The following is a 27,124-nucleotide window of genomic DNA, read 5'->3' as shown; positions in this document are numbered from 1 at the left end:
TTTTTGTTTTAGGCTTAGAGGTAAGACCTAGTCATTGCTGATCAATGTTCGTTCTCATCCTACAGAAACAAGGTATCCAAATGCTTTCCTAGTGAAGCTGTGTACTTTATGAAGAAAATCCTGCTCCTCACCTACTGTTAGCTCACATCATAAGCATCCACATTTTACTGCTAAATATCTCAAAGTCATTATTATTTAAAGAACCAGTTGAAGAATAATATAAAAGCCTGAGAGGGAAAAAATGGATTATAAAATAAGCTTTTCAATGAAATGTCTGTATATAAAAATACCTAAATAGCCTTTGCAATAGAATCATAAAATAATTATGAATATACAGTACTAGACTATTGATCATATTTATTGATCAGAACTGCTAAGAGTATGGTATGCCCTCTGAATATTTTTGTTAACTCCTATAGAAAAGCCATTGACTGGGAGAACATGTCCTGTTTTACCCTTTTAAATAAAACAAAAAGATTCCCTCAGTTTCCTATTCTAGCAATGGTGCACAGACAGGGGCTGTAAAGAAGCCACACTTTAGTGTTATCAGAGATGCTGATGCATTTGTGCCCCTAAATGCATTTCATTGGCTTGTCTCTAGGGCTCTCACACCAGCATTTCCTGGGGATTGAATTAGGAATCATCATTCACCTACCTTTCCTGTTCTTGTGGAACATAATCAGATTTCAAATGACTGAATTAAATGGGGAAATGTTGAGCCCCTGCTATGCACAGTCACTGCATACCATGGAAGATGCTCTGGATATTTACTGACTGAAGGTCAGAGTGTTTGCTATTTATATTCTTGTCATGTGTGTAAAACGAAAATGCAAGCATGTCCTGTTTGGGGATCCATGCCCAGTATAATGTCTGAAAGAGATGAAAGTTAAGCCACACCACCATGGTGTGATTTGGAAAAAGCACACCTTCTTCCTAGCCCAGTATCCAACTCAGAACCCACCTTCCTGACTGTATTTCTGCCTCCCACCTCCTGCTCCTGCCCTGGCCCTAATGAGCAGGCACACAGGCCCGGCAGCGTGGGTGGCACCAGCTCCAGGGCCACCAGTGACGCAGAGATGAGGCACTCATTTCCATGCAGCTCCCAGGGCTGGCACAATGCATGGTGAAATGAAGGGGAGCAGCCCAGCCCTGGCCTCGTGTTCCTGATGAGTGTCCTCTTCCCAAGGTAGGACCAGTGCCTGAGCAGTGCGTAATTTACTGTACAGGCCAATTTCATTCTCTGCTATCACATCTCACTCGCACACCTCTAGATTTACACAGGAAGAGTAATGTTTTCAGTATTTGGCAAAGAGTCTGGCAGAGCTTCCCAGACAGTTATTACTGATGCATTCCACCATCAGCAAGAATTCCTGTTATTATCGTTGTCATCTCTGCTAATTTAATCAAAATATCCACTCCAGAACCTGAAATGAGATTAAGTTCCTATTATACCCAGGCCTATACATAACTACAATGGATGATGGTTTCCAGCTTGAACAGATTTATGGGTTAATTATACTGTAGAATGACCTGTAAAACCTCTTTATTGAAAAAAAAAAAAAAAAGAAAAGAAAAGCAATGACAATTTCATTCACCATTTGCGTGTTATTTAGGCTGGCACTTGCTCTCCAGCAACAGTAATTAACATAGTAGCATATGTTTTAAATAAACAGAGAATTCTATACCCAATATTGATCATGTTTTCTTTAAAAAAAGAAAAAAATCACTACCCACTTATTTTCAAATCTTTCTTTGCCTAACAGTTTAACTTTCAAAGACATGTTATACTTTCATCTGCAGTAGTGAAATGAGCTGACATTAATATTTCAAAGCCCAATGTTTAATTAAATAGTACCTGAAAATACACAATTTCTCTAACTTCAGACAGACCATTTTGAAAGAATTACCATTTATAAAAGGCATAAAATGAAACAGCATTGCTTTGTTCAGATAGAGAAATACAACCCTACAGAAGAAAAAATATTAAAAATTAAAGAATCTATGGACTGCAAGTTCAGCAACCATCTCTGATAGAATCTGATAGACCTTCATTTGGAAAATGAGGTCACTGTTAAGCAACCAATATTCATTATTTTACAGCTCGTCATCATCTTTGTCCTCCTCTTCATTTTCAATTCATAATTACCTTAATTGCTTTCAGGAACCATACGAAATAAAAAAAGAAACTCATACAAAGTAATCCTGACAGAACTTGGTAAACCAAACAGATATCAAAGGTAGGGCTACACATGGCAGAACTACAAAGGTTAGGAAAATGTTGTTTAATGATATTTCCAAAATGTAGTGTCAGAAAATCAGGAAATCTTGGCTAGAATTTGAGCAGTATTTCCTCCTCACTTACCTGCTGTGCCATTGCTACTGTACGCATCAGTACTCTGGGTCCTGCTTTTTCCCTTCTCCATCCATTCCATTCCAGCCTGCAGTTTAGCCAAAAAGGAGATCTAGCAACAATAACAAGATATTATGGCACAATTCTCACATAGCAGCATAGATGGTGGTCACCCACAAAGGGACTAAATCTTGTCCACTTCCACAGAAGAAAACTATAAAAGCAGATTATGCAAAGGGACTCAAAAAAAAAATAAAAATAGAGTGATTAATTGACTGCATTCACGGCATATACGCTCTATAATCTGTTGAGGACTGGTAGAAAATATCTCAAAAACTGATTAGCAACTTTGTGAACACTCCCTTTCTCTATAGCCTTGGCTGCAGTGAGTTCAAAGCAAAAGATGTCCATGTAAGTTATTAAAGGTGTCAATGTTGTTTAGTTGCCCACAGGACATGACTCAGTTTGAGGCTTGCAGATTTCTGCACAGCTAAATGTCAAAACTTCTGTTAAATGCCTTGCTTAAACCTGATGCCCCTCAGAAAAGCATCTTGTGCCATTTCAGATGCCCAGATGTGTCTCCCCTAGCTCTCAGCTACTGTGTAGGCATCTCAGGTTCCCTACTACACCTATGTGACATTTGGCAAATTATTCATAATTTCTGAATAGCCACTGACCACTAGAACTGGAATTTAAACAGCCATTCCAACTGTAGCTATAATCAGGACTTAGATACTTACCAGAATTATAAACACCTACTTATAAATTTAAGAGTCTTAGTCTCAAAACTCATCCCACAGTCTAGGTCTTCCAGTGTGTGCCACAGCTTTCCTATGTATTTCTGTGGCAATTTGGCACCAGAACTTTTACAAGAATTCTATTCTGCCCTTCACTCTTCAGCCTGATCCTGTGAGTTTGGTAACCTTATAGAAAATCTGCAACTACAGGCAGTATGGGACAGGTTTTTACGTTCTGCTACAGCATGAACAGACAGAGGAACAGTAGAAGCAGCTTTGGCTTCTGTTCCAAGAAACAATGAATCTTAATCTGGCAAAATGGGGGGACATCAGACAGTCGGAGAATGGAGTAAGATTGAATTACACTCCGACTCCAAGCACAAGGCCTCCTATAAGTCACAGTTTAAACCCACCAAAATTTTGTTATTACTCTCTATTCAGGAAATCCCAAAAATATCACATAGGCCCTCTTTCTCATCTCCTTCCTCCAGATATTTGCTCTAATTTCAGATGCTTTGAATACCAATATTTTTTATCTGACCAGAGTCCTAACCTTATGGACAATACCAAAAAGGATTTGAAATTAACAGATGTCAGAACAGATTACATCATTTCAAAGTTGTAACTAACGAAGAAAGCAAACTGTTCTTGACATTAAAAAAATAATAATGATTAGATAAAACAGAGGGAAAAAAGTTTTACCATTTATTTTATTGCACATATTAAAATATGTAGCAGCTACAACAATCACTGTATTGCACTGATGTCCTACAGAATATCTACAGTGCCGTTCCTTTTTCTAGTTCTTACATAAGTAGGACCTGCCTGATTCAATTGCCTGCTGCATGTTGTGAAAAATTTACCACTTTTCAACAGGCTGTCAGGCATCTGCTGGTCTCTTGCTGTTAGCTGCATGCTTCCTACAGTTGTTTTTTTCTTCTGGTGTTTGTACTTTCCCCCCTCTTTTCTCATCTGATCATGAAAAAAGAGACCAGGTCACAATTAAGAGAAGGGTCAAATAATGACAATTCACATCTTTATAATTTGGAACAAGTAGAGATTTTTATCACGTATTAACTTACAATGTTAAGAATACTATCACAAAATTTAAAAATGCCTATCATACTGTTCCTTCTCTTCCTTCTTCAGACAAAATTTCTGGGTTCTATCTCAAACTGAACTTTTGCTGAATGTGCTATGCAGCCCAGCTATCCACAGGATAACCCCAAAAAAATAGGATGAGTGAGTTATCTGATATGGTTCAATCTGCAGTGAAGTCATGCATAGACAATGTCCTTTTTCTTATTGAAACTGCTGCACATAACCTCTAAAATCTAAATACCTCCAAGAAACATCTGAATCTCAGTTTCTTAAAATAGAAGAAGACAATTTCAGAGGATTATTGATTTTCTAAAAGGGCCATCATCAGTGCCCCTTTGCTGTGAAAATTTTTCCTTACAGCTACCAAAAGAGCCAATCTGGGATCTTTAAATTGAATATAACAGTTTGAGAAAGCTATGGGCTTATTAAAATGACCTACACAGAGCTAGAACACTCATATATCAAATCATCCATCACATGTATTACAGTCCATAGTGCTGGCTTTTGCTCTCCCTTAGTGGTGAGTAGTGACTACCTCTGAAGAAGCTGGTTGAGTGTTTTATCATTAATGCAGAGTGGTGGGAATGTGTGTAGAGTAAATACTCCCTCAGTTCCTTTTAAGATCCTGCTAGGTGTAGCACACCCCATCCCCCAGACAGGGAGTCTCCATAGGATATGGTGTGTCATTTCATATTTCTTGTACAAATGTAAAGGTTTGACCTTAAGCTTTGCAGCTGGAAAATTCTAGTCTAAAGCACTTGCAATAAATTCTTCCCCTTGCTGCATCCTATTTCTATGTAACTTTTGCTTTTATGTTTTCCTGGTTTTAGTTATATTGATCTGTTTTCTATCTATTGGACTGCTCATGTAGGACACACCTATATGACCTTTAGAAGCAGTACCTCTGTAAGCAACTTAAACCATGTTAAAAGTGAATATGGAGAGAAAAGAAATCACTGCTTTCTCCAACTGTAATATCTTTGTCCAAATTAGTCAGCTGTAGAGAAGGATTTTTAAAAAGGACAATTTAGTTCAGAAAGTCAATAAAAAGAAGATATTTGTCTCTTATCTTTGAAATTAACAACTCGTATATAGAAAAGAACTGAATACTTGAATGTGACAGTCTTTGGGTCAATGCAGAAGACCTGCAGTTCCCTCAGAACAATTAATTAATAACAGATGTTAAAACTAATCCCTAAACTGCACAAGAGTTCTGCAGGTACAACCAACACAACCCTTCTCCAGAGTTTCCAATTCCCTTTGCTGTTGTTTGCAGCGAGCAAAGCACAAGTCATCTGGGAATAATCTAACCAAAACAACCAAGATGTTGCCAGGACTTGTTAATTCACATTTCAGAAGAAAAATTAGAAACTTCGGCTATTTTAAGCTGATAGAAAAGGAAGGGAGAGGGGTGGGTAAGGTGGTGTGCTTCGCAGCACAGGCAGAACAAAATAAATGAAGAATTAATGTACTGAAATACAAGTCACCGATTAGTCCAGCCTGTGGAAAGCACCAAATGGCCTTCAACCACCTGAATGTGGCCCATCTAAAGCTGCCTTTTCCCACTGAGCAATATATTAGTGGTAGAAAAAGGGATGAGGTGGCTGAACTGGCCTGGGCAAAGGGTAGGAGAGAGCCAGGCAGGTCAAAGCAGATCCCCACAACCCCCATATTCTGCTGGTTCCAGGCCCCGCTCTGACCTGCAGCCAGACTGCTGGTCCCAGGCTGTGCAGGTACCACTCACTACCTGCAATTTCCACCAAAGGAAGCAGAAACAGCCAATAGCATTGCCTGCAATCCCTTCCTTGCTTGTCCAGTGGTGAATCTGTGGGATTAGAGGTCATGTTCTGGTCCAGGACTTCTTCATAGACTTTAAACATAATTTTCAAACTCTGTAGAAACATATTTTCTTCCTTTCTGAGTGTGCATGTTGCACGGCTAGTCATGTTGCTTGAATGAAATACTGATTTCTGCTAAATTGTCACAGTGAGAAATAAAAATCACTGCCACTATTATTATGGGCTGATAAAAAAAATTATTGGCCCATAAAATTAGAAAAGGCAGATATACCAGAATGTTTTGCATCACCAAATAGTGTCATCTTCCATCTGTACTCACACACTAAAATAGCTGCATAGCAGCACCCAGCCATCCCTGTGTGTCCTATCTGTGGGAAAGGGGTGCAGTGCAGTGACCACAGGGGAGACATAGCTGAAGCTTTGCCCATGCAATCTTTGACAAATATTATATGGTTTTTATTTATATTTCATTTATTCCCTCACTGAAAAATCTAACCTTTAATTTCCCTGAGGGAATGTGTCTACCTTCCTAAATGATAATTTATTTTCATAAGGAATGCAGTGTAGCACATGGAAAGGCAGGCAGCTTTACCAAAAGTAGGCCATCATACTGTAAATCAACTCACATTTAAAATATTTTTCAGCTACAGAATGAAAATTATTTTTATAAAAGCAGGCTGAGATTGGTTTACCATGTCTGCAGTCCTGTGAGTAGGTAAGTTTCAGGTGGAAAAAGTTACAGCTCTGTTCTTATCCCCTAGCTCATTTGCAAAGATTGGTGTAACTAGGGTGGTAATTTTCAGACAATGATATCTAAATAACTACCTCCTGTGATTTAAGCATGAGTGCTTCCACTGATTCATGGATACAAAGGCTCTCCAGCATCTTGACTGTGTAACTTGTGACAGTGTACACACAGCAGAGAAGCTGGATAATGTATCCTGTACATGTTTCAGTGTGCTGGGTCATTTCCCAGAATCTGGCACAACATTTCTTAAGTTGTTGTATTGTCTTGCTGGATCTAAGTCCACTCATAAGTTATCTGTTACTATACGTGACAGTAAATGCAAATACTGAAAAGATAAAGAAATCTAGATAAATTTCTGAAAGGAATTCCAGGAGTTGCTAATTAATTTATAAAGAACAGGACAGGAAGGCAGTAGAGTACATGGAAAATAGTAGTCTGAGGATTGTAAGTGCAGTGACTATTTTCAAAGTGTTTTTTAACCAAATGATAAAGCATAAATTATAGACCAGCAGGCAAAGCTGAAATAATCCATCCAGAAGGTGTCATTGCACAAATCCTTAGGTGCTGAGAATTTAGTTTCAACTATTGAAAAAAATAATTCAACTATTGAAGAAAGGTAATTAAGAGCAATGACAAAAAACGACCATTGAACCAACAACAACAGCAAGAAAGCCAAACCAGAACTGTATAAACCAGCTAGTATTTAACCCTGAGAAAACCAAGCTGAAGGCTAACAAGAATAAAATTGAAAAGCTATCTAAGAAAATTACTTCTTTCACAGGGATGGTCATTTTGGTGATCTATGGAAATGGGTGGAAGATGGTATAATTAGAGTCAAGAGTGAGAAATCCAAGAGGAAAGTGAGGTGCTAACACACAACTGCATCACAACATGTGCAGCGTTTGTAGGAGGGAGCCCCAAGGTACTGGCATGATTTCATGGAGCTGGCTGTGCTGTGGGCCACAGTGTGACACTGGGGAAATGTCAGTTTTGGCCATGGAACAGACCAGAATTCACTCTCTTGCTGGGAGAGTGAATTTCTAGAGATGATGGATGGAAGCACTCACAGACATATTTCCCACTGTTTTGGACAGGATGGTTTCACATCTGTACATGCATGTAGCGCAGGGCAAAGCCCACTCTTTGCATTTCTAGGCCTGAAATCTTAACAAAGTCAGACCAATACTACACCAGCTGTGAGCTCCAGAGCCTGGATGAAGTCATGATTTGGCAACTTGAGGTATTCAACAAAGTATTGCAACGCAGTCAGTCCTGAGGAAAAAAAAAGATTAAAAACATACTTATACATTGAAGAAAAAGATCTATTGGGGAAAGTGTTCTAGGGAAAAAGATGTTCTTTAGTACACAATCCTTTCTTTAAGTCTTTTTTTCTCCATTCTGCATTTTGGTGGAAATGCATAATTAAAAATAAAAGTGAAAATATTCCTCCTTTCTTACAGGAAAAACTGGGAAGTTCTTGGTTTATATACAGCTAAAAAGATTCAAGACTGTCTTTTGGGAAACTGCACATCCTTTCTAATGCTGTAATGCTTCAGCTCTGTTGCTGCTGCAGCCATTAAGGCTGACACACAACTGATCCGGAAGAAAGACAATTTGATTAGGTTCTGTAAACAGAACAAGAAATAAATTACTGTAATATATTACTGTTATAGCTGTAATATATTACTCTTACAGCTGTATATGCCCATTTGTCAGGAATTTCTTGGAACAGTTACTCTCATTTACCCAATTTTCACTAAAGCTGATTAAAACGTTGCAGTTTTTTTTTTGTTAAAAACGTTGTAGCTGAAAAAGAGATGCTATTAAGCACTAATTTACCTGATCTTATCTGACTTCTTTGGCATATTTTAGTTTTGAGTAGAAAAATTAATGCCTGTAAACAAAAATTCTGATTTAAATTTTGAAGAATTAATTTTGAAACTTTATGCTAAAAGATCAACACAGAGCTTGCAAAAATAAAACCAATTTATTTCTCGAAGTTTTTAGATGGTGTTTTTGCAACTCAAGGATTTAGCTGGGCTTTTTTTGGTTGGTTTTTTTTTTTTTTTTTACCCCTGTTTTAATATAGTGTGTTGCTGACACTCTGTTAAAGCTGTTTTTGCGTGTGGACTCCACAAGAGGGTAGGAAATCCTTCCTCAATGTTTAGGCTGTGACAGAAAAGATTAAAAGAACAAAATGGAGTTTAACTATTCTGACCACAAGCAGGCACTGCAGAAATACCTGCAAGTTCCTGATCTGCAAATCATTTGAGGGTAAAAATATAGCACTTTTCTGAATAAAAATCACTGTCTTTGAAGAGAACTCTGAATGTTGCTGTTTGAGGCATTGTAACAGGGAGGCTGAGTGCAGATTTCCTGAGTTGGATACTCTTAACCACATCTGGCTGTCCTGTATGTTCAAACTTGGATGTACCAAAAAGGAAAAGGACCATGAAAGTGCTCCTAGACTGAGGCCCTTGCCTGGATGTGGAAGCTTGAACTTCCTCCTGAAACCAGAATTGTCCTTCCTCTGAGGGCAACGTCAACTCCTGCTGGAATCAAGACATCGTAACCATTCTGGCTGATTCCCTGAGGAATAAGAACACTGTCTGTATTTGATGTAGACCAGAATTCATGCTGAAACAGTCCACTGTGTAGTGTGGAAAAATAGATTATTGTATGATAATGTTTTTTAAGGAAAAAAACCCCCACACTCCCCTAAAAAACGCACTGAAACAAAACAAAAAAAAATGACACAGACGCTTTTGTTCCCCTGTGTACCAGCAAGTATGGTCCACAGGAAAAAAAAATCCCTTTTATTCTGATGCACTAGGTTTTGTGCCAAGCAGTGGGGTATTTTTTAGCAGCAAGTTTAGCACCAGCATTAAGCTTAACAGCAGGGAGAAAAACATGGCATGCCACAAAGTCACTCGAGAGCCAAATTACACCATCTGATAGATCTGTAAGAGCCCTTGGCCAGAAGAAGTACTAAAGACCTACTGACAGGTTGCAAGTTGTTTAGCAAAACTAGCTAATGCTCTTTAACATCCAAGGGCATACACAGAACACACAGAAGGACCTGACACACTGAAACCTCACAGACAGGTCAATATTATTCCCTGTAGATGTGCTGTCTAGGACAAAAGTTGTCACTGTAGGAAATGTAATGTACTGTGTTGACTCTGAATTATTAATGCTGTATGTTAATGAAGTAATTTTATCATTACTTAAATGTCTCCAATTGCATTGTGTGTCACCAGCTAGACATTTAATACTTACAAGAGCTTTCAGAAATACCTAAATGTTTCTTTAGAGGCTTAGACACCTAACATTTATGTCGCACATGCAACAAACAGAAGGGATAATAATTTTTTGATAATAACAACGGCTCTTTCTTTGTCAATCAGACCAGTCATTTCATCATAGAAGTTAATAAACTTTAGTCTTTGTCTAATGAAAACAGATTAGTCAAAAAGTGCTTGCAGGCAGACATAGTTTTTTTCTGAATTAAGTCTTCAAGTGCAATGTGTGGAAGTAGCATCACAGATAATGAAGATGATCAGAAAATCTGCAGAAATAGAATTTTATAGAATATTGTGTCTAATGTTTGACTGCATCCAGTATTTTTTCCCTTGTTGAATGGATATTAATGCATTGTAGAGGACAGAGAGTGCACAGTGTGCACTGCCTAGATGAGTTAATGATTTAAGAAAAACCATACACTTAGCAATATTTACACATTTTGACAGCTCATTTTTTCTGCTTGAAGACTGCACTAACATATTTTTTTATCTAGGAGTTTAAAATACTCCATTTTGGAGTGACTCTTTCCTTTCTGAGGTTTCTGTAAGGGTCCTGCTTGGACAGTTGGTGCTTCTCCTCTTTTTCCATCCTCTTTTCCCATCCTCCTGCCTCTATTATCTGAGGGACCATAAGACTTTGACACAGGAGGCACCACCATCCATGAGGTGCTACATCAAAACTTGAGGCACTAAGGCAGGATTCAGGCAGCAGTTCAGGACTCTGAAAGTTGCTGTCAGTTTTGTACAAAGCACGGAAAAAAGGTGACATTGCAAATGGTCCTCAATTGTCCTACTGGTGACAAAAGGAACAGATGAAAGCTTACTAGTGAAACAGAGCCTTTCTGGAATAATTGCTTTGCACAAGTTTTCGGGGAAGTTAAAATATTTGAAATCACCCACAGGGGAATAATTTGTTTTGCAAAAGGTAGCTATCTAGAAAGTGTTTAACAAGGTCACTAATTAAATGTGTTGATAGGGAATTTGACAATACCCTTTGCACTTCATTTGCATTATGATTCTTTGAGATTGCAGTAAGGTGTATTCTGCTTCACCAGACCTAACTCATAATCTGATTTGGACAACAGCATCAGGTATTTTTTGTATGCTTTCCTAATTTATTCATGTTTTCACTTCAAGTAGAGTCCCTGTGGCCTCATTAACACATCTAATTTGCACATCATCTCCCCGCTGGGAAATTCCTTGGGACCTCATTACAGTTACTGCGCCAGACAAGGCTCTCTGTAAATAGAATGCAAGGAGGCTCTTTGGGAAAGTGCCACCTTTAGGTAAGAGGACACCAGAGGAAAAAGGTATTTCTGAAATTTTCTGAGTTGGGCCATGCACAAAGCTGGCTTATATTTCAGTTTATTAAGAACAAAGAAGACACCCTTCTAGGGATAGGTGAAGCATACCAGCAATCTGTATGTGGAAACAACTTCTTCTGCAGAGAATAAATATTGGTGACACCTTGGCTAGACTGGCTTGCTCAGAGAGTTTTTCATCGGTACACTGAAAACTTCTTTTACTATTTCCCCTTACACTAAATAGATTATGGTGGTCTTACGCAGCCACAATGTTTTGATGCCCTCTTTACTGGTTTTGGCTGGGAAAGGGTTAATTTTCTTTTTAGTTGTTTGTGTGGTGTTGTGATGACAGCAGTTGTGATTTGTAATGAAAGCAGTGTTGATAATACATACACAATCCTCATTTAAGCTAAGACTGAGCAGTGCTTACGCAATATTAAAGCCTTCTCTTTGAGTAGCCTTGGGGTGCAAAACAGATTGGGAGGGGACATCTGAACCCAGCTGACCACAGAGATACTCCACACCATATGATGTGCTCAGCAACAAAAACCTTGGGGGAAGAAGGAGGAACTGGGGTGTTGGGAGTTACAGAGTTTTTTCCACAAATAACCATTACATGAAGTGGAGCCCTGCTTTCCTCGAAATGACTGAAGATCTGCTTTGTGGTCGGGAAGTAGTGATAAATTCCTGAATTTGCTTTACTTGCATGCATGGCTTTTTCTCTGCCTATTAGACTGGCTTTATCAGAAATTTTTCTCACTTCAGGAATGTGGCTCTAGTTTCTATGGGTTTATTAAGAAATAGCTTTGCAGTAGGGTCCAGGCACTGTCTGCAGGGACATGCTCTATTTGAGCTACAGTCTGTCCTGCAAGCAAGTTGAGATCCTACTCATTCATAAACTCCTCCTGCAACCAGAAAACAATGTCTGAGAGATACCACAACAAGTTACGAAAAGAAAATTACCAACTGTGAGCTCTGGTACAGCTGGCATTGTCTGGAAACACAGTAATATTTCCAGATTTTCAGGGAGATAGGGTTATAAGGAAGAAAGGGTAAGAAACAGCTTCATTAACTTCTTGAAGGGACTGCATTAACTTGTGTTGATCTTACTAAACATACTTTAAAATGCCTTAGATTGCATTTGTCATAGAGGATCTATCTTTCCTTCAATCTAAATTATGACCAGTCAAAAGGAGGTATCACCTAGCAGCACTTCTGAAATTGTTACTTCAAGAGAGATCAAAGTGTCCAAGTGATCACACATTTTATTTCAGAAAGTAACACTGTGAGGGTGAGAATGTTAACTACAACAGGGCCAGACTCTCTGGAGATGAAGAAAATAATTACCCATTATTTATCAGAAAGAGATTTTTAAAAATTTTATCTTGATTTATTTTTGTGAGATTAAGTATTAAAGTAGTCATATTGTCATTAGTAAGGATCCATAGTAGAAGTGCTGATGTGGTGTACATTTCATTGTTCTTTTTTACGTCATTTTTAGGAGGGCAAACTTTACAAGATGGCAATGAAACAGTAATATACACAATTTCAGATCCTTATACTTTGCTCTGCTGAAATGTATCATCAATCAACTTTTAATCTTTTCATCATAGAGTGCTTCAGTACTCCATAAAGCCCACAAAACAAAGACAAGATACAGATATGATGCACTTTTACAAGGAACACGAATGGAGGACATACTGCTGAGTATAGCTCTTACTTTAGTACAGTCATCAATTTCTCTCCATGGTCTCTTCTCAGATACTGATCATTTCCTGCCCACTCCCAGTGCTGTTCCTTCATGACTCAGCTGAGTTCAGCCACAGGACATCTTCACAATTCTCTATATGCTTTCCTCGAAAGCTCTTACAGCATTGGCACGAGACAAAATAACATGTCCAAGCTAAAAAAAAGGTCTTTAAGAGGCAACATAGCAAATAATGTTTTACATTTAAACAATCACTAGATAGACATCATTTTCTGGCATTCTTGGGTGCAATGGAACTTTTTTTGCAATTGCTTTTCACTTCAAACTTCATATTTTTTCTTGTCTTTGATCTTGTTAAACATGCTTTGATCTCATTAAGCAGCAAAGCCTTTAAGTGGCAAACTCATAAGTGACAAGTACTTTTTGAAATGGAAACAGAAAGAGCAGCACCTTTCTCTGTCTCACCTTCCCTCCATGGAGTGTGTGGGTATGGCTGGTTATTGACTTGTTTTGGGCTCTGCACACATATGGAAGGGGAAGGACAAAACTTAGGGAGCTTTGGGTTATTAGCCAAAGATGCCAAGAAATCCAAAGGAAAAGGTTTCTCTGCTCTTTCTAGAGAAGAACACAAATGAATGCAAATATTATAATATAAACATACCTTATTCAAGAAATTAATCTGTTGTGTCAGACAATTTTTTTAATTATGAATGTCAGGGATATAAACTGCTGTAAGTTTTTTTAAATGGAACTCTTGCTCTTCTGTGCATTGCAAATAAATAGATATAATCAAAACACCACCAAAAAAACCCAATCGGTAATGAAAGAATATGTAAAGCACAGTGGTTGCTTATCTGCTTGAACTATATTTGGTAAATAGGCAAACAAATTTTGGAAGGAATTTCCTTCCTTCACAGCTCTTACATCTGGGAGTTCAGCCTCCAGGCAAAAGTTCAAAGCCATGAATCCAACCATTTAAAACACATTAGTCTGAGAACAAATGAGTCCTGGAAGAGTCCTGTTGAAAAACTTTTCCTAACAGAATAATCTTCAATGCCCTGCGAAACCACAAGTAAAAAAATGCATAAACAACTGGGTTAAGTGTAGAATTTAAATAGCCAAACCAAACCAAAGCATCAATGAGAACAGGAGGAATCACATAATTCATAAATGGATTGGTAGCTGTAAAGAAGAAGAATGGAGTCCAGCAGATGAGAAACACTCCCATTATGATGCCTAAAGTCTTAGCAGCTTTCCTTTCTCTGCAGAATGAAATGTGGTGCTTCATTTCAAATCGCATTTTTTTTCTGCTAATTGCATTGATGGATCTTGCCTGCTTCTTGGCTACAGAGTATATTTTCCTATAGATGCACAGCATAACAAATCCAGGGATGTAAAAAGACACTATGGAGGCCACAATACCTGAAGTTTCACTAAAAAGGAGAAAGCATCCTCCTGCACAGTGGACATGATTATAAATCTTTTCTGCCCCTCTCAAGTTTAGGTCTAGAAAGATCATCCCAAAAGCAAAAGCAGCAGGGACCATCCAGCTTATACACACCATGACCACGATGACAAAAGTATTTATCTTTGATTTGTATCTTAAAGGGTCACACACAGCATAGTAACGGTCAATGGATATGAAGGAGAGATGGAATATAGAAGCTGTGCTCAGCATAATGTCCATGCTCGAGTGGATCTTGCAGAAGAACTCCCCAAAATACCAGCAGTGCTCAACAGAGCGCACCATGCTGCAAGGCATGACGAAGAATCCCAGCAGGAAGTCCACTGTAGCCATTGAAAGTATCAGGAAATTTGTAGGCGTGTGGAGCTGCTTGAAATGTGATATTGAGATGATAACTGTCAGATTCCCAACCACTGTGGCCAGAATAATGCAAACCATGAAGATGTACATGGAAATACGGATGCTGTTTGACCAGCTGCTCCTTATGCAAGAGCCATTTATGGATTCACAGCACAATTGCATCCTTACTGGGGTCTCAAATCCACGTAGCTATGTAGCACAGGTACTGTTTTTCCCAATTCTAAGGTACGTTTACAACAGATTTTCTACTTTCTAGATGGGAAGAGCTGCAGAGAGGGAAATAAAAAGGGCATTGTAAACATCTTCATTTGGTTGGATGTGTAGGAAATTCACATTTCATTAGTTATGAAGGATAAAATTATTTTCTAATTACATTTAGCACAATGACACTTTTATCATCTGGCTTCCCTGGAAATGGGAATCTCCTTAGATAAAATAAACTGCATAATGGCTTGTCCTCACACCAGGACAGCAGTGACTCTGAGGGGCCTGCACTGGGCAATGCCTTGTCCAGTGGGCAGATGAGAAGCCCTTTTCAATATTTCCTGTTTCTGTTTTCAGTCCTAGTCTGCTTCATCAATATCAGCTGGAGTACTGTATCTCCTCTTTGCTCTTGAAGATCAGTAATTTTAAATTCTGAAGCTCCCTCAACTTCTTTTTGGATATAGAAGTCTAAAACCTACAAGTCTAAAACAGAAGATGAGGAGTCCATGTGTGACCTCTCCTCCAGCCCTGCCCTGATAGTGATGACTGGACAGATTAAGTTTTACTGGAAAATCCTTGCAGGCTCTAGCTGTAAGTAGAGATGCAAGCAAAAGATCTCAGAAAAGAAAAAAGCTTTTCTGCCCTTTTGCTGACAAAATAAAATGGAAGAATCTGACTAATCTAAAACATTATCTGCTGTATAAGCAAATTTTTTTTCTGTTGAGCTCTAGTTTTTTTCAATGCTAGGAGTTTAGCACTACTATGATTATTGATTATATTAATCTGTTTTTTAGCTAAGGCACAAACATGGAGAGAAGCATTTTCAGAACACAGGTTTAGTTTGCATCCGTGGACACAAACACCACTGTCCTCTTGTGTAGGCAGTAGCATGTCCCTTTTGCAAATCACTCTTCTTGTGAAAACTTTTAATGAAAGTATTTAAGCACTTGGCAAGCAATATTTATTTTTGAAAAATCTGTATTTCTTTTAAATAATAGAAAGATAGCATTATTGTGAAAAATAGAGATCATTAGCCTATGTTGTTCAGTAGCACTATCATTACGGTATAAAATGGTTTTCAGAAAAATACTGACATCGCAATTCAGCCAGTACTGATTTTAACCACTTGCTTTGGGATTTAGTTGCTGCTGGTTATTCTGGATATCTCATAATAAAAAAAAAATTCTTTCCCATATTAAACCAAATGTTATTAAAAGCACACCATGGCACTGGAAATGGAATGAACATAGGCAAAAAACAATAGCTAGCAAGAACTTGACAGCTATAGCTAGCAAACAGCCTGTGTTATACAGAGGGATTTTGCAAGTAGGGCCAGGCAGTGGCACCCAAGTGCCAGGGATAAGGTTCACTCAAAGTCACTCTCAGGAGTGGGGAACATATGGAATGTGAGTGTATTTATGCACTGTTTGGGGTGGTTTTCATTTCCCTTTTTTTCTGCCTACTAATATTTAACATCATCTCTGCTCCTTTTCACCTCAATTTAATTATCACTTCATATACCTTTTCCTTCCATTTTTGTCAGTCTCTTCATGTTTCTTTTCCTGCCTGTCATTCCTTCTTTCAGCATGTTTACACCCAAGGCCAGATGAATATTTATTGACTCAAATTTTCAATTTTCACAGTAGAAAGAATTAAACACCAATTTAACTGTATCTACTGGGCATCATTGTAAAGGATTTAAGCCAAATAAGATTGTAAGTGTGTCACACAGATTTTGAACTTCCTTTGCTCTGTAGAAAAGTACAAATAAATTAAATTAAATTAACTGATTTCGGTAAAACATTCTATGAAGCCAATCAAAAATAATTAACATACTTTCTCTAGTTTGCCTTTAAGATTTACAAGATTGACAATTTCTCTGTGTTTCCTGATAGATAAACTTTTTAGCCTAAAGAAATATTATCTGCCCTGAAAACAAGTTTTCTTAAACCAAAAAAAAAAAAAAGAAAAAAACAAAAACCAAAACGGGGATTTTTTTAAAATTTATTTTTTAATAAAAGAAAGTAGAAACTCCAGCCAAAGGATGGAGAAAACTGAGGTCAAGTGTGTGGCTTTGCACTACACGGAAACTAATTAAATCAAAATACGTGTGGCAAACTGTTCAAGTGAGCTGAATTCTGAAGAAGTTTTCAAGAAGAAAGCAGAATTCTTTCCTTCCATGTATAGTCACAAAGGTTAAAATGTAATAAAACCGAAATACAAAGAAACATGCTCTTAAAAACCTCTTCTCTTACCTTTGTCACTTCATGCTGGGTAGAAGTCTGCTCTTGACACTCATTTGTTTTCTGCTGGTTGAGCAGCACTTCTTCCTTTTAAGGACCATCTCAGAAGGCAGCTGATCCTCTTCACCACCATTACAGTTCTGGGTAACACAAATTTTGAGAGAACAGGATTTTAACCCACAGCTGGAGGAGCCTGCAGAAACCCCTGTGTGTTTCTGGGGCGTGCTGGTGTGGTGAGCAGCGTTCTGGGCCGCTTGACTCAGTAGCAGCTGTTGATGTGAACAGTAGCTCAAACTGTTTATTTTGTCACCCACATAGAGAACAAAATTGTGGCTGTAGCTCTCATACTGGTTTAATGGGCCTTATTTATGGGTAAATGGAATTTATTTGAAGTATGTTTAGGTGTTTGATTAAATGTTACAGTCATATTGTGAGTGTACAGTATTATATAAGAAAAGAACAAAAGACACTATGTAGTCTACCTCCTGTAAGCTTTTAAAATATAGCAAAATACGTAAGTATAGATTGGTTACAGAAGCATGTAAGATTTCCTTGAAAAGGTATAATGTAGACAGAGTGACACGTTGTGTATCTACCAGCCCAGCTATGATTACTGAACAAACAGGTTTAATCTATCAGCTCACCAGCTAACAGCTATTTGCAAGAGACAACTATTGAAAATGTGTTTTAAGTAAACACCTTCTATTAGCTGTACCAGAGTCACGGATGAGAAGCATCAATTGTTTGCTCCACAAAGGACCATGCAGCCTTTTAAAACAGTGATACTGCTGAATGTAAAAACGTGTTATTGAGATGACCATCAGCTAAAGCCCAGCTAAGCTGGATGCCTCAAGGGCATATACTAGATGGGTTAAGATACTGCTCCTTGCAAATTCTTTTGATGACCTGGGTTAGCTACCTTATTATGTTATGTGCAGAAAATCAGAATGGGTACATACAACTCAGTTTTTTTGTTTGGTTTTTTTTTTTGAGGCTGCTCTCATACATAGACTGAGATTTTGCACTACAAGGTCCTCTTTGCTATAAAAAGAGAGTTTGACAACTAAAAACATGCAGAAACAATGATCAGGCTGAGAGAGAAATCACTGGAGAGTGTTGAGAGGATACATTGAGGAGAGGAGTCAGGTCCAATTCTTCAGATCTGGGTATGGTGCTTGTGAGGTCCCCAGGACACGGTGAGAGATGAGAATCTGACTCTAAGTTCTCAGAAGGCTGATTTATTATTTTATGATATTATATTATACTAAAGAATGCCATATTAAAACTATACTAAAGAAAGATAAAGGATACATCAGAAGGCTTCACAAGAATGATAAAGAAAAACCCGTGACTCTTCAGAGCCTCGACACAGCTGGACCATGATTGGTCATTAAGAAAAAACAATTCACATGGAACCAATCAAGCATTCACCTGTTGGTAAACAATATCCAAGCCACATTCCAAAGCAGCAAACACAGGAGCAGCAATCAGATAATTATTGTTTTCATTCCTCTCTGAGGCTTCTTAGCTTCCCAGGAAAAAATCCTGGGCAAAGAGGATTTTTCAGAAAATATCGTGGTGACAGCTGGGGAAAAGTAAAAAAGACATATTAGGCCCCAAATACTGGTCTGTGAAAAAGACCTTCATCCTCCTGAGATGCTCTGTGCTGCCTCAGAGCCAGGCACTTCTCTTAGAGGAGTGAAGACTTGGGCCTTGGTCACTACTGTCTTGCCACAAATGCATTTTATAGGAAGATAAAATTTAGAGGAACAAACCCATTTTACATGACTCTGTACAGCTCGTTATCCCAAAGAAGTCTGGCAGCCAGTTCATTATGGACACTCAGTCCAAGGCCATCCATGCATGCACACAGGGCTCTCCCACCACGCTCTGTGCCTTGAGTAACACAGGGACAAAACTCAAGGGCATTTTCTGGAATGGCAGCTCTGCTTCAAGTGTTTTTTCCAGAGGCAGCTCCCTGGCAGCAGCCTGCAAACCTCTCGGGGAACTCCTGGGGCTGGGGAGCCTTCCCCTGCCCTGAGCAGGAGTGCCCTGCTGCAGAGGGGCAGGCAGCAGCCAGCCATGGAGGGTTGTCACCATGACATTTTCTGAAAAATCCCTTTGCCAGGATTTTTCTCCTGAGAAGCTGAGAAGACTCAGAAAAGAAATGCAAACAATAATCACCTGATTTCTTGGAATGTGGTCTGGAGGTTGCATCTTTGATTGGTTCCATGTGAATTGTTTTTACTTAATGACCAGTCCTAGTCCAGCTGTGTCAGACTCTCTGCTCAGTCACGAGTTTTTATTATTCATTCTCGTCTAGCCTTCTGATGTCTCCTTTCTCTTTCTTTAGTATAGTTTTAGAATATAATATAATGTAATGTAATGTAATGTAATGTAATGTAATGTAATGTAATGTAATATAATATAATATAATATAATATATCAGCTTTCTGAGAACTTGGAGTCAATTCTGATCTCTCACCTCGTCCTGGGGACCCTCACAACATCATAACAATTGGTGACCCCAGGAGAGTGATACCCCAACAGAGGGTGGGTTTTGCTTTGCCTCCTCCTGTGCCCAGGCTGTGTGTCTGGTCAGGGAGCCCTTCCCTCCATCTCCTGGCTTGCAATAAAATTGCACTGCAAGACCCACACGCCTCGGAAAGGAGTGAACCACACATCTAGGGGGAGCTGTGAGCATGGGAACAGTGATATTTAATGGTGTGTTGGCTGAAATGAACGTAAAGCAGGAGGTTTTGGTATATCAAGATAATTAAGTAATTAAGCAGGCCAAATTGTCAACTAATTTAGAGTGAGAAGGAACACTGTAGTAACAAGCTTCCACTCTCTTGGTGCAGACGTTTCAAACAGGCATTTTCTTGTGCTTTAATGCTGATGTGGAAAAAATATTCCAAATATTCATGTCATGAAAAAATTCATGTCATGAAAATATTCTCAGACTTGCTCCTTAAAATATCAAAGAGAAACATGCCAAACTCTGTTTTTGTGAGAACTCAAAGCACTTACAAATTGCCAGTGTTTAGCAGTCTTTTGAATCTGTAGTGTAGTAAAGCAGCTATACATCTAAATTCAAAGTAAAAACTTGTCTACAAAATTGTTGCTGTGGCTATTTTTTTCTAAAGAAAAGTTATATTTCTGCAATAAGTAGCTTTCAGAATTATCGAAAGCCAAGAAAGAGAGATGTCACAATGTTTAGCATACTGTGGGTGATCTACTCTCCTTGTTTGTTTGTCTTTAAAACATAAAGTAATTAAAATGGAAAACAGCACAGAAGGTAATGGAAATAGCACTTTTTTCAGACATTAAAACTAAAATATTTGAAAAATGTGTTGAAAAGTTATCTTGCCCTTCTTAAATAAAACTGTGGAAGGAACACTGGAAGTCGGAAAGAACAGAAAAGGACTTGAAAATGAGAACTGTTACTGTGAAAAAAATGTCAGGAAAGCACTGGTTTCTACTGTGATTCATTTAGCTTTCATTTCTGTGATCAATCAGCAGAAAGTTTCTGATTTTCACACAGTTCATTTTAAAAACTGTTTCTCTGTCAGGTGAACCATGGAGGCTGTAAGATGACCCTATGGCTGAAGAGAAGTTTTGAAAGTGTATAACTCCACTCATCTTGTATGAATTTCTTAGGAAAAAAGAAAGAGCACAATAAAAGAAAAAAAATCTTCCTAAGTTTCCATTTTCATGCTTGAAATCTAGGAGGAAATGCTCAAATTCCCAATAAGCAAGTACAAAATAATTATTTCTTTCTAGGGGTTAAACAAGAAGATCTTGCAACTACTAATCTGAATGCTTCTTCTGCAAACCTGGTGCAGTTCCACTGAAGGCAGTCTGAAATTTGTACCAGAGGAATTTGGACAATAGACGAGATGATTGAGCTGTAAACATTTTCCCACGGTTCCTATTCCTAGCTTTCAGTAGAAAACATCATTTTTCCTTGTCAAGTAAAGCCAGCTGTTTATACAGAGTAAAGCAATGTTTGTGCTCTTTCTGCAAGTATAGTGCTTAGGCTAAGGACTATAAATCCAAACTCCAACATAAATGCAAATCTCTGAAATGCACGGAGGAGTAAGAGATTCCAAGAAAATAATGTTTTAATAGCAAAGCAAAACACATCCATCCAAATCCAAGAAACTATCTCTGCACAGGGTGAGGAGTTCTACATATTTGGTAGTCTCAGTAAGTAATGCCATAACGTGGTCCATTTTCCTCACTCTGCAGCAAAAGCTTCTCTCAGGGCTCCCGAGGGCAGGAGCAGCCCCTTGCCTCTCACTCCAGCAGGGCAAGTGAATCCTTGCAGCTGCTGCACAGGGCAAAGGCACAGTGGGGCAGGTCCCTTGTGCCTTGCCAGTGCTTCTCTGCACCCATCAATCCAAAAGGAACAAACTGCAGCTACCGACTGTAACTGCTTTGTTGGTATTTGCTGGCCTCTGAGCACCACCTCCAAAACGAAGGCAAACACAGAGGAGGGAGGCACTGAACAGCGAAAAGGTACAATCCCATTCTGCATCCTTATGTCTCTCTAATAACTTCACAGAAAGGAAAGAGCCTTGCTCTGAATTCATAGCTGTGTATGAAAAGAGCTTTGCCCCCAGCTATGTTTTTCTTTCAGCCATTGGGAATGAGTGGCTTTTTAAATCATACTTTAAATCATATTTACTGCTGTTTGTGCTATTGCTGCTTACTACAGAAAGAACTGTGCAGAATAATAACCATTATCTTCAGTGCTACCTGTAAGAGATTCATCTTTGAAAGAAAATTACATCCCAGACTAGCAAATCAGCAGCTCACCGTATTCCAGACTGCATGCCTCGGAGATGATACGGCACAGGAGTCACTTCCTCATCACCAACCAGCACAGGCTGCAGATACAGCCTGGAACTGACTCATCCCACACCAGTTCTCCCAACTAAGTGGCTGCATGCTTGGTCTGACTGGTTCACAGCCTGCTGGGAAAATCTCATCAACAGGATGACGTAAACCTTAAATGTCCAGAAAAGATAAACATGTAATAGTAGCTTGTGCCACTAGCATATGCAAAGATGAATCAATTTGAAGCAAGCTAAAGCCAGGCTTCTTTCATGAAAAGAAGCATGCAACATGAAGGAAATGTTTATTGTGGTCAAGGAACACACATGAGATGGAGCTAATAGCACTGAATGGTTTTTAAGATTGTTCAATATTTCACTTACTCCTTTCAGTTTTGTGTGATGTTGACAAACTTTAACACTTTCAGTTATCTTAAAACATTTGATTTGCCTATCCCAGAGTGCATAATTCCCAAAAGCTCCAAGCACAATACTTTGACAGTGTCTGACAACAAGACTGATTAAAAGATATTGTTTCCTTCTAATGAAAATTTTGCTAGCTGTTTATTTATGATGATCAGGTCTTTATAGGATATGCTTTGTAGCAGGGACTTAAGAGCTGCTGCTTTCCTATTTACATACTTTTACCATACCAGAGAACTATACCTGCAGCTCCATGACAGCATCCCCCATCCTCAAACAATAATTTTAGTGTTGCTGTGGAACCCAAGAAGGAACATCCTTCCAGGAAAAAAAGTAACCCCAGAGAAAAGAACTGACTCACCTTGGGGCAGTTTGTGCGTGTCGTTTGGTGGGCTGCATTGGTGGAGAGCCAGGTCTTTCAGCTCCTGCTCCCCAGAGGTTTCTCTGAGCCTGTAGCAGGACCTGTGGGGCTCAGGCTGTAACTTTTCCCTTGGATATTTAGAGTTGGGATAAGCTTGGGACTTAGGAAAGTATGGCACTGGCAAGGGGGCACAAAGCATGTAAGGCTGAACAAGAAGGACAACTGACGGTGAAAGTCTTGAAATGTCATATTCTGGTCTGGAAGTGTGTCTACTCTACTGGAAGCCACTGAGAGCTAAAATTGCTAATAAAGACTTAGATGTCAATAAATTATGTCCTCTAGCTTGCCTTCTCATGGACTGTTCTCTGTTTTTTTCACAAATGCTGGACTTGACTACAGTAGAGACATGCTATTTTCCCAGAAATATTGAATCTGTTTCTAGTAGTCCATTTGCAAGCCCAACAGGCTGCAGATGCCAGTGCTAATGCACTATGGGCCATTTTTAAGGGGGCAACATTCCAGGGCCGTTTCTGCAGCCATTTCCTGCTGCAGGAAGCAGTGATGCTGCGCACGAACATCAGTGGTATAATGGCACTGCAGAAACAGCAACCCAACTGGTGCAGAAATTGCCAGTGCCAGAGGCTGTACCCTTTCTTGCTGAACCTTTGCTCAGGAAGACATGCCTGAGCAGCGCATTTTTTTCACCAGAAAAGCTTTATTTATTTTGTGCTTTGTTTATAGTAGGTGCTGTATATCAGTTGAATACCAGGTCACTGAAGGGTGCACTGAAGTCAATTTGAACTTGATTTATGAGTTGCCAATGAGTTTTTACTGACTAGCTAGCTCCTGCCAATACACAAGACACTTAGAGGCAACAGATGGCAACAGGAGGTTCAACTGTTTAAACATTCCTCAATCATCTTGAGAATGTCCTTGTTCATGCAGGTGAGGACTGGTGAAGAGAAAGCATCTCTCTCTTCTCCTCCCTTCCTTTTTCACCCCATGTAGTCCATTTTGTTCTTATCTGCAATTTTCCCTTCTACTTGCAAATGTTTGTAAGTCATGAAGATCTAATGATGAGCCTTGGTAAATCAAGGAGTAATACAGGTCACATCCTTCATGACAGAAGGGACAACAATCTATAAGAAAAGGCTCAGCAGAAAACAACTGGCATTGTAAGACTCCCTTGGCAAAATACAGGAGTGGTTACATTAGGTGTTACACGACCCTTAAGTGCAAGAGGTTTCTGTTTTTGATTAGTCTAATGCTGAGCTTGGAAAAACTCCTGCAAACAGAGGTTAATGTTAACATGAATAAACAACTGAAAGGCCTAGTGTAACACTAAAGATAGTCTCATAAACTCTTCAACAAAATAAATGTTTAAGTCTGTTTCTAGGTAATGATGATGGATTAAACTTAAGCTTTTATATATACACAATCCTCATACATACAGCCATCTGATACTCTTAAGGTCCAGCTAATTTACACTAGTTATGAAAAGACCACACATATTTTTTTACTCACACCTGCCAAAAGTTTTCTGTCTTTCAGCCTAGCTACCAGGAAGTACCCCATGATTTATTAATGGCCATGTTTTTACAGTTTGCTCTTCCGTCCTGTAAATCAGTGTCACATATATTTGATTTCTTCTTAGACAAGAATAATTCTTTTTAAAAAAATGTTCCCATGAATGAATTACAATGTATTTTCACCATTTGTTTATGGTAGTTGTTGCAGCCAACTTGGCATAAGAACACCTCTGAAAAAATTGGAGAAGACAACCACTTAACAAGAAGGGGATGGGAAGAAAATAAAGGTTTGTACATTTTTTTTTTTTGATCCATTTTTGTACACTTTGTAAGCTGGGTGATAAACTAAGGTACTGGGAATGTCACAGGATCAGTGCACCTAACTTTTGTCAGGATGGGAGCTATATCAGTCACTGTCTTTGAACTCTTTGGGGCAATGTTGATGACTTCCGACCACAACAAAACCCAGTCAAGTTCTGTGAGACCCTCCACACAGAGGGAACTGAAAAAACCACAGATTTTGGCTGAGTTCAAAGCTAAATGTAGAATAGCTCTGTTTCTGCAGATGCACAATCAGTAGATGCAAACTGAATGTAACCACCACTGATTTTAGTGATAGTATAGCAATCTCACTGCCCCCATTTGACTTTATTGGACCTCAATGAAAAGAGCATTAAGTCAAGATTTCTGGCTCCTAGTGGAGACAAAATGAAAGGAAAGGAGAGCTTTAGGTGTTATATAGCAGCACTTAGCTAGCACAAGAATAAATGCTATATGGAAAACTTAGAAAGGTCTTTAAAAAGCATGGGAGAGTGTATCCTAAAAAGTCTGTAAGTAACATGGCAATGGCATTGGCCTAGAGTTCACTGTTCTTTGTTTGTTCAACTTAATGGCACCTGTCTGTCAGTACTATATTTTGTCTAGGAATTTCATAAATGTTGCAGAATAAAGGTTAGATTTTTCCAAACTCATCCATAAGTTTGACAAGAAAGTCTTGCCTGAACTGCCTCTCTCTCCCCCCAACAAAGATTTTTCCTCAGAGACCCCTAAAGCTAGAACTGAATAGACCTTTTTCAGTTTACAAAAATCAATCTCAGATGGCTGAAAAACACATCAAGGTGAATTGCAAAATAGGAAAAAAATCTTAAAAAAAACTGACCTTAATGTTTCCATGTATTTGACTTTGGTAAGTTCAAGTGTGTCTCATACTCCTGCGCTCATTTAGAAGTAAATGTTCAAAATTGCTGTTACAAAAGTTATCACTTATCTTGAAGACTATCTCAAAGGTATTCAAACTATATTTTTTAGTTTTATGTTATTATGTTTTGCAGTACATAAGCTGGGTGACCAACTGTAATCAAATATTTATTCTCCCACTTTTCTGAAAGGGGATTTCCTAAAGATTGACTGTATGTTTCACATTGAAATCTATCCCTGCTTTGTATACTCCTTGTTAATCTTGCATCCTGACACCATCACAGCTCTCAGACTGAGGTTATCAATCAACTTTAACATTAGAAGCAGCAAATGAAGATGGATAGACAAAGTTGAAATAATGCAGTTACAATGCATTTCCTATATTGTACATATTTGCAGTAGAAATTCCCTGCTGCCATGAGAATATCTGAACAGAAAATGGATTCTTTCCCTTAAAGCTTTATAGTAATGAGTGGCTACAATAAATATTTTAATACTTTCACAGCTACTAATTTTTTTTTCCAGACTGAAAGAGAAAATAACAGTGTTGTCAGTATGCAAAGTTTCCCTTTCACCAATCAGCTGTGTCTGATTCACAGATAAACAATACTTGGCAATGTTGCCATGTTCATCTGTGGCTTCAGTAGGAGGTGGTGTTTGTCTACAGTGTTAAAAGGTTAATTTTTGGAAGGTGTACTATAATTATTTCTCTGTTGGGGCTCCATGACACTTCATGGTCCATCAGAAGCCACAGAGAAGCATTCCTGTACTAGCAGTGGTAAACGTTATAATAACTGCTGTTCTCTTTATTGACCTACGCAAGTGATTTCTCTTTCTCACCTTTGTGGCCCTGATGGTGGACATTGGCATTGCAAACACCATCTGGAGAAAGTGGGGTTATAATTCCATTGTTGGTTAATTAGAAATTCTGCAGTTCAAATTCAGGTCATTGTCATTCTGTCTGTCACTCACTATAACTGCACTAATTCAATGTACACAAGAATGGTGTCTCATACTGTCAGTAACTCACCCATGATAATATAAGTTGTTCCGAAACACTTAGCTTTGAATTACTTGGTCTAAAAGTCGCACAAGCTCTGATTGTACCTCAGTATACCATATTATTGAATGCATAACTTGAGGTTATGATGACTTAAATATATGTTTAAGGACATGGCTCTCTTTAAAACTCCAGATTATTAAGAATTTGTTTCCCTATTTTTTCCCAAGGCCTCCTTACTTTAATTCAATATGCAAAATAAAGTACATTAGATTTTACTCAAAGTTTCCCCAAAATTGTTACTAGTTTTACTTAAGGTAGCTGCAAGGTTGGGATCATATTTGTTTAAATGGAGTATTTTTCTACCTTCATCTGAAGCCTTGCATCAATAAAATCTATCATGAACTTGTTTTTCTTTCTGTGTGGTTAGAAAAACTGTGGACAGGTGGGTCTTG

The 27,124-nt window shown here is 38.5% G+C and overlaps 1 protein-coding gene across 1 annotated transcript; it reads right to left on the bottom strand.

Annotated features, from left to right (window-relative positions):
* Positions 1-14,034: 14,034 nt before the first annotated feature.
* On the bottom strand, positions 14,035-15,096 carry TAAR1 (trace amine associated receptor 1). Its single transcript, XM_054280480.1, has one exon. The coding sequence runs from the start codon at positions 15,034-15,036 to the stop codon at positions 14,035-14,037; it is 1,002 nt and encodes a 333-aa protein (XP_054136455.1). The 5' UTR covers positions 15,037-15,096.
* Between the last annotated feature and the right edge of the window lie 12,028 nt (positions 15,097-27,124).

Source organism: Melozone crissalis, unplaced genomic scaffold, assembly GCF_028551555.1.
Source record: "Melozone crissalis strain CALT ecotype California unplaced genomic scaffold, PUWL_Pcris_2 ptg000027l_1, whole genome shotgun sequence".
Taxonomy (NCBI): domain Eukaryota; kingdom Metazoa; phylum Chordata; class Aves; order Passeriformes; family Passerellidae; genus Melozone; species Melozone crissalis.
Note: the sequence above shows the minus strand (reverse complement) of the source record. Positions and strands in the feature narration are given on the sequence as shown.

Bases quoted from the DNA above. Each gene is read 5' to 3' on its own strand.
- TAAR1 (XM_054280480.1), bottom strand. From the start codon at position 15,036: ATGCAATTGTGCTGTGAATCCATAAATGGCTCTTGCATAAGGAGCAGC.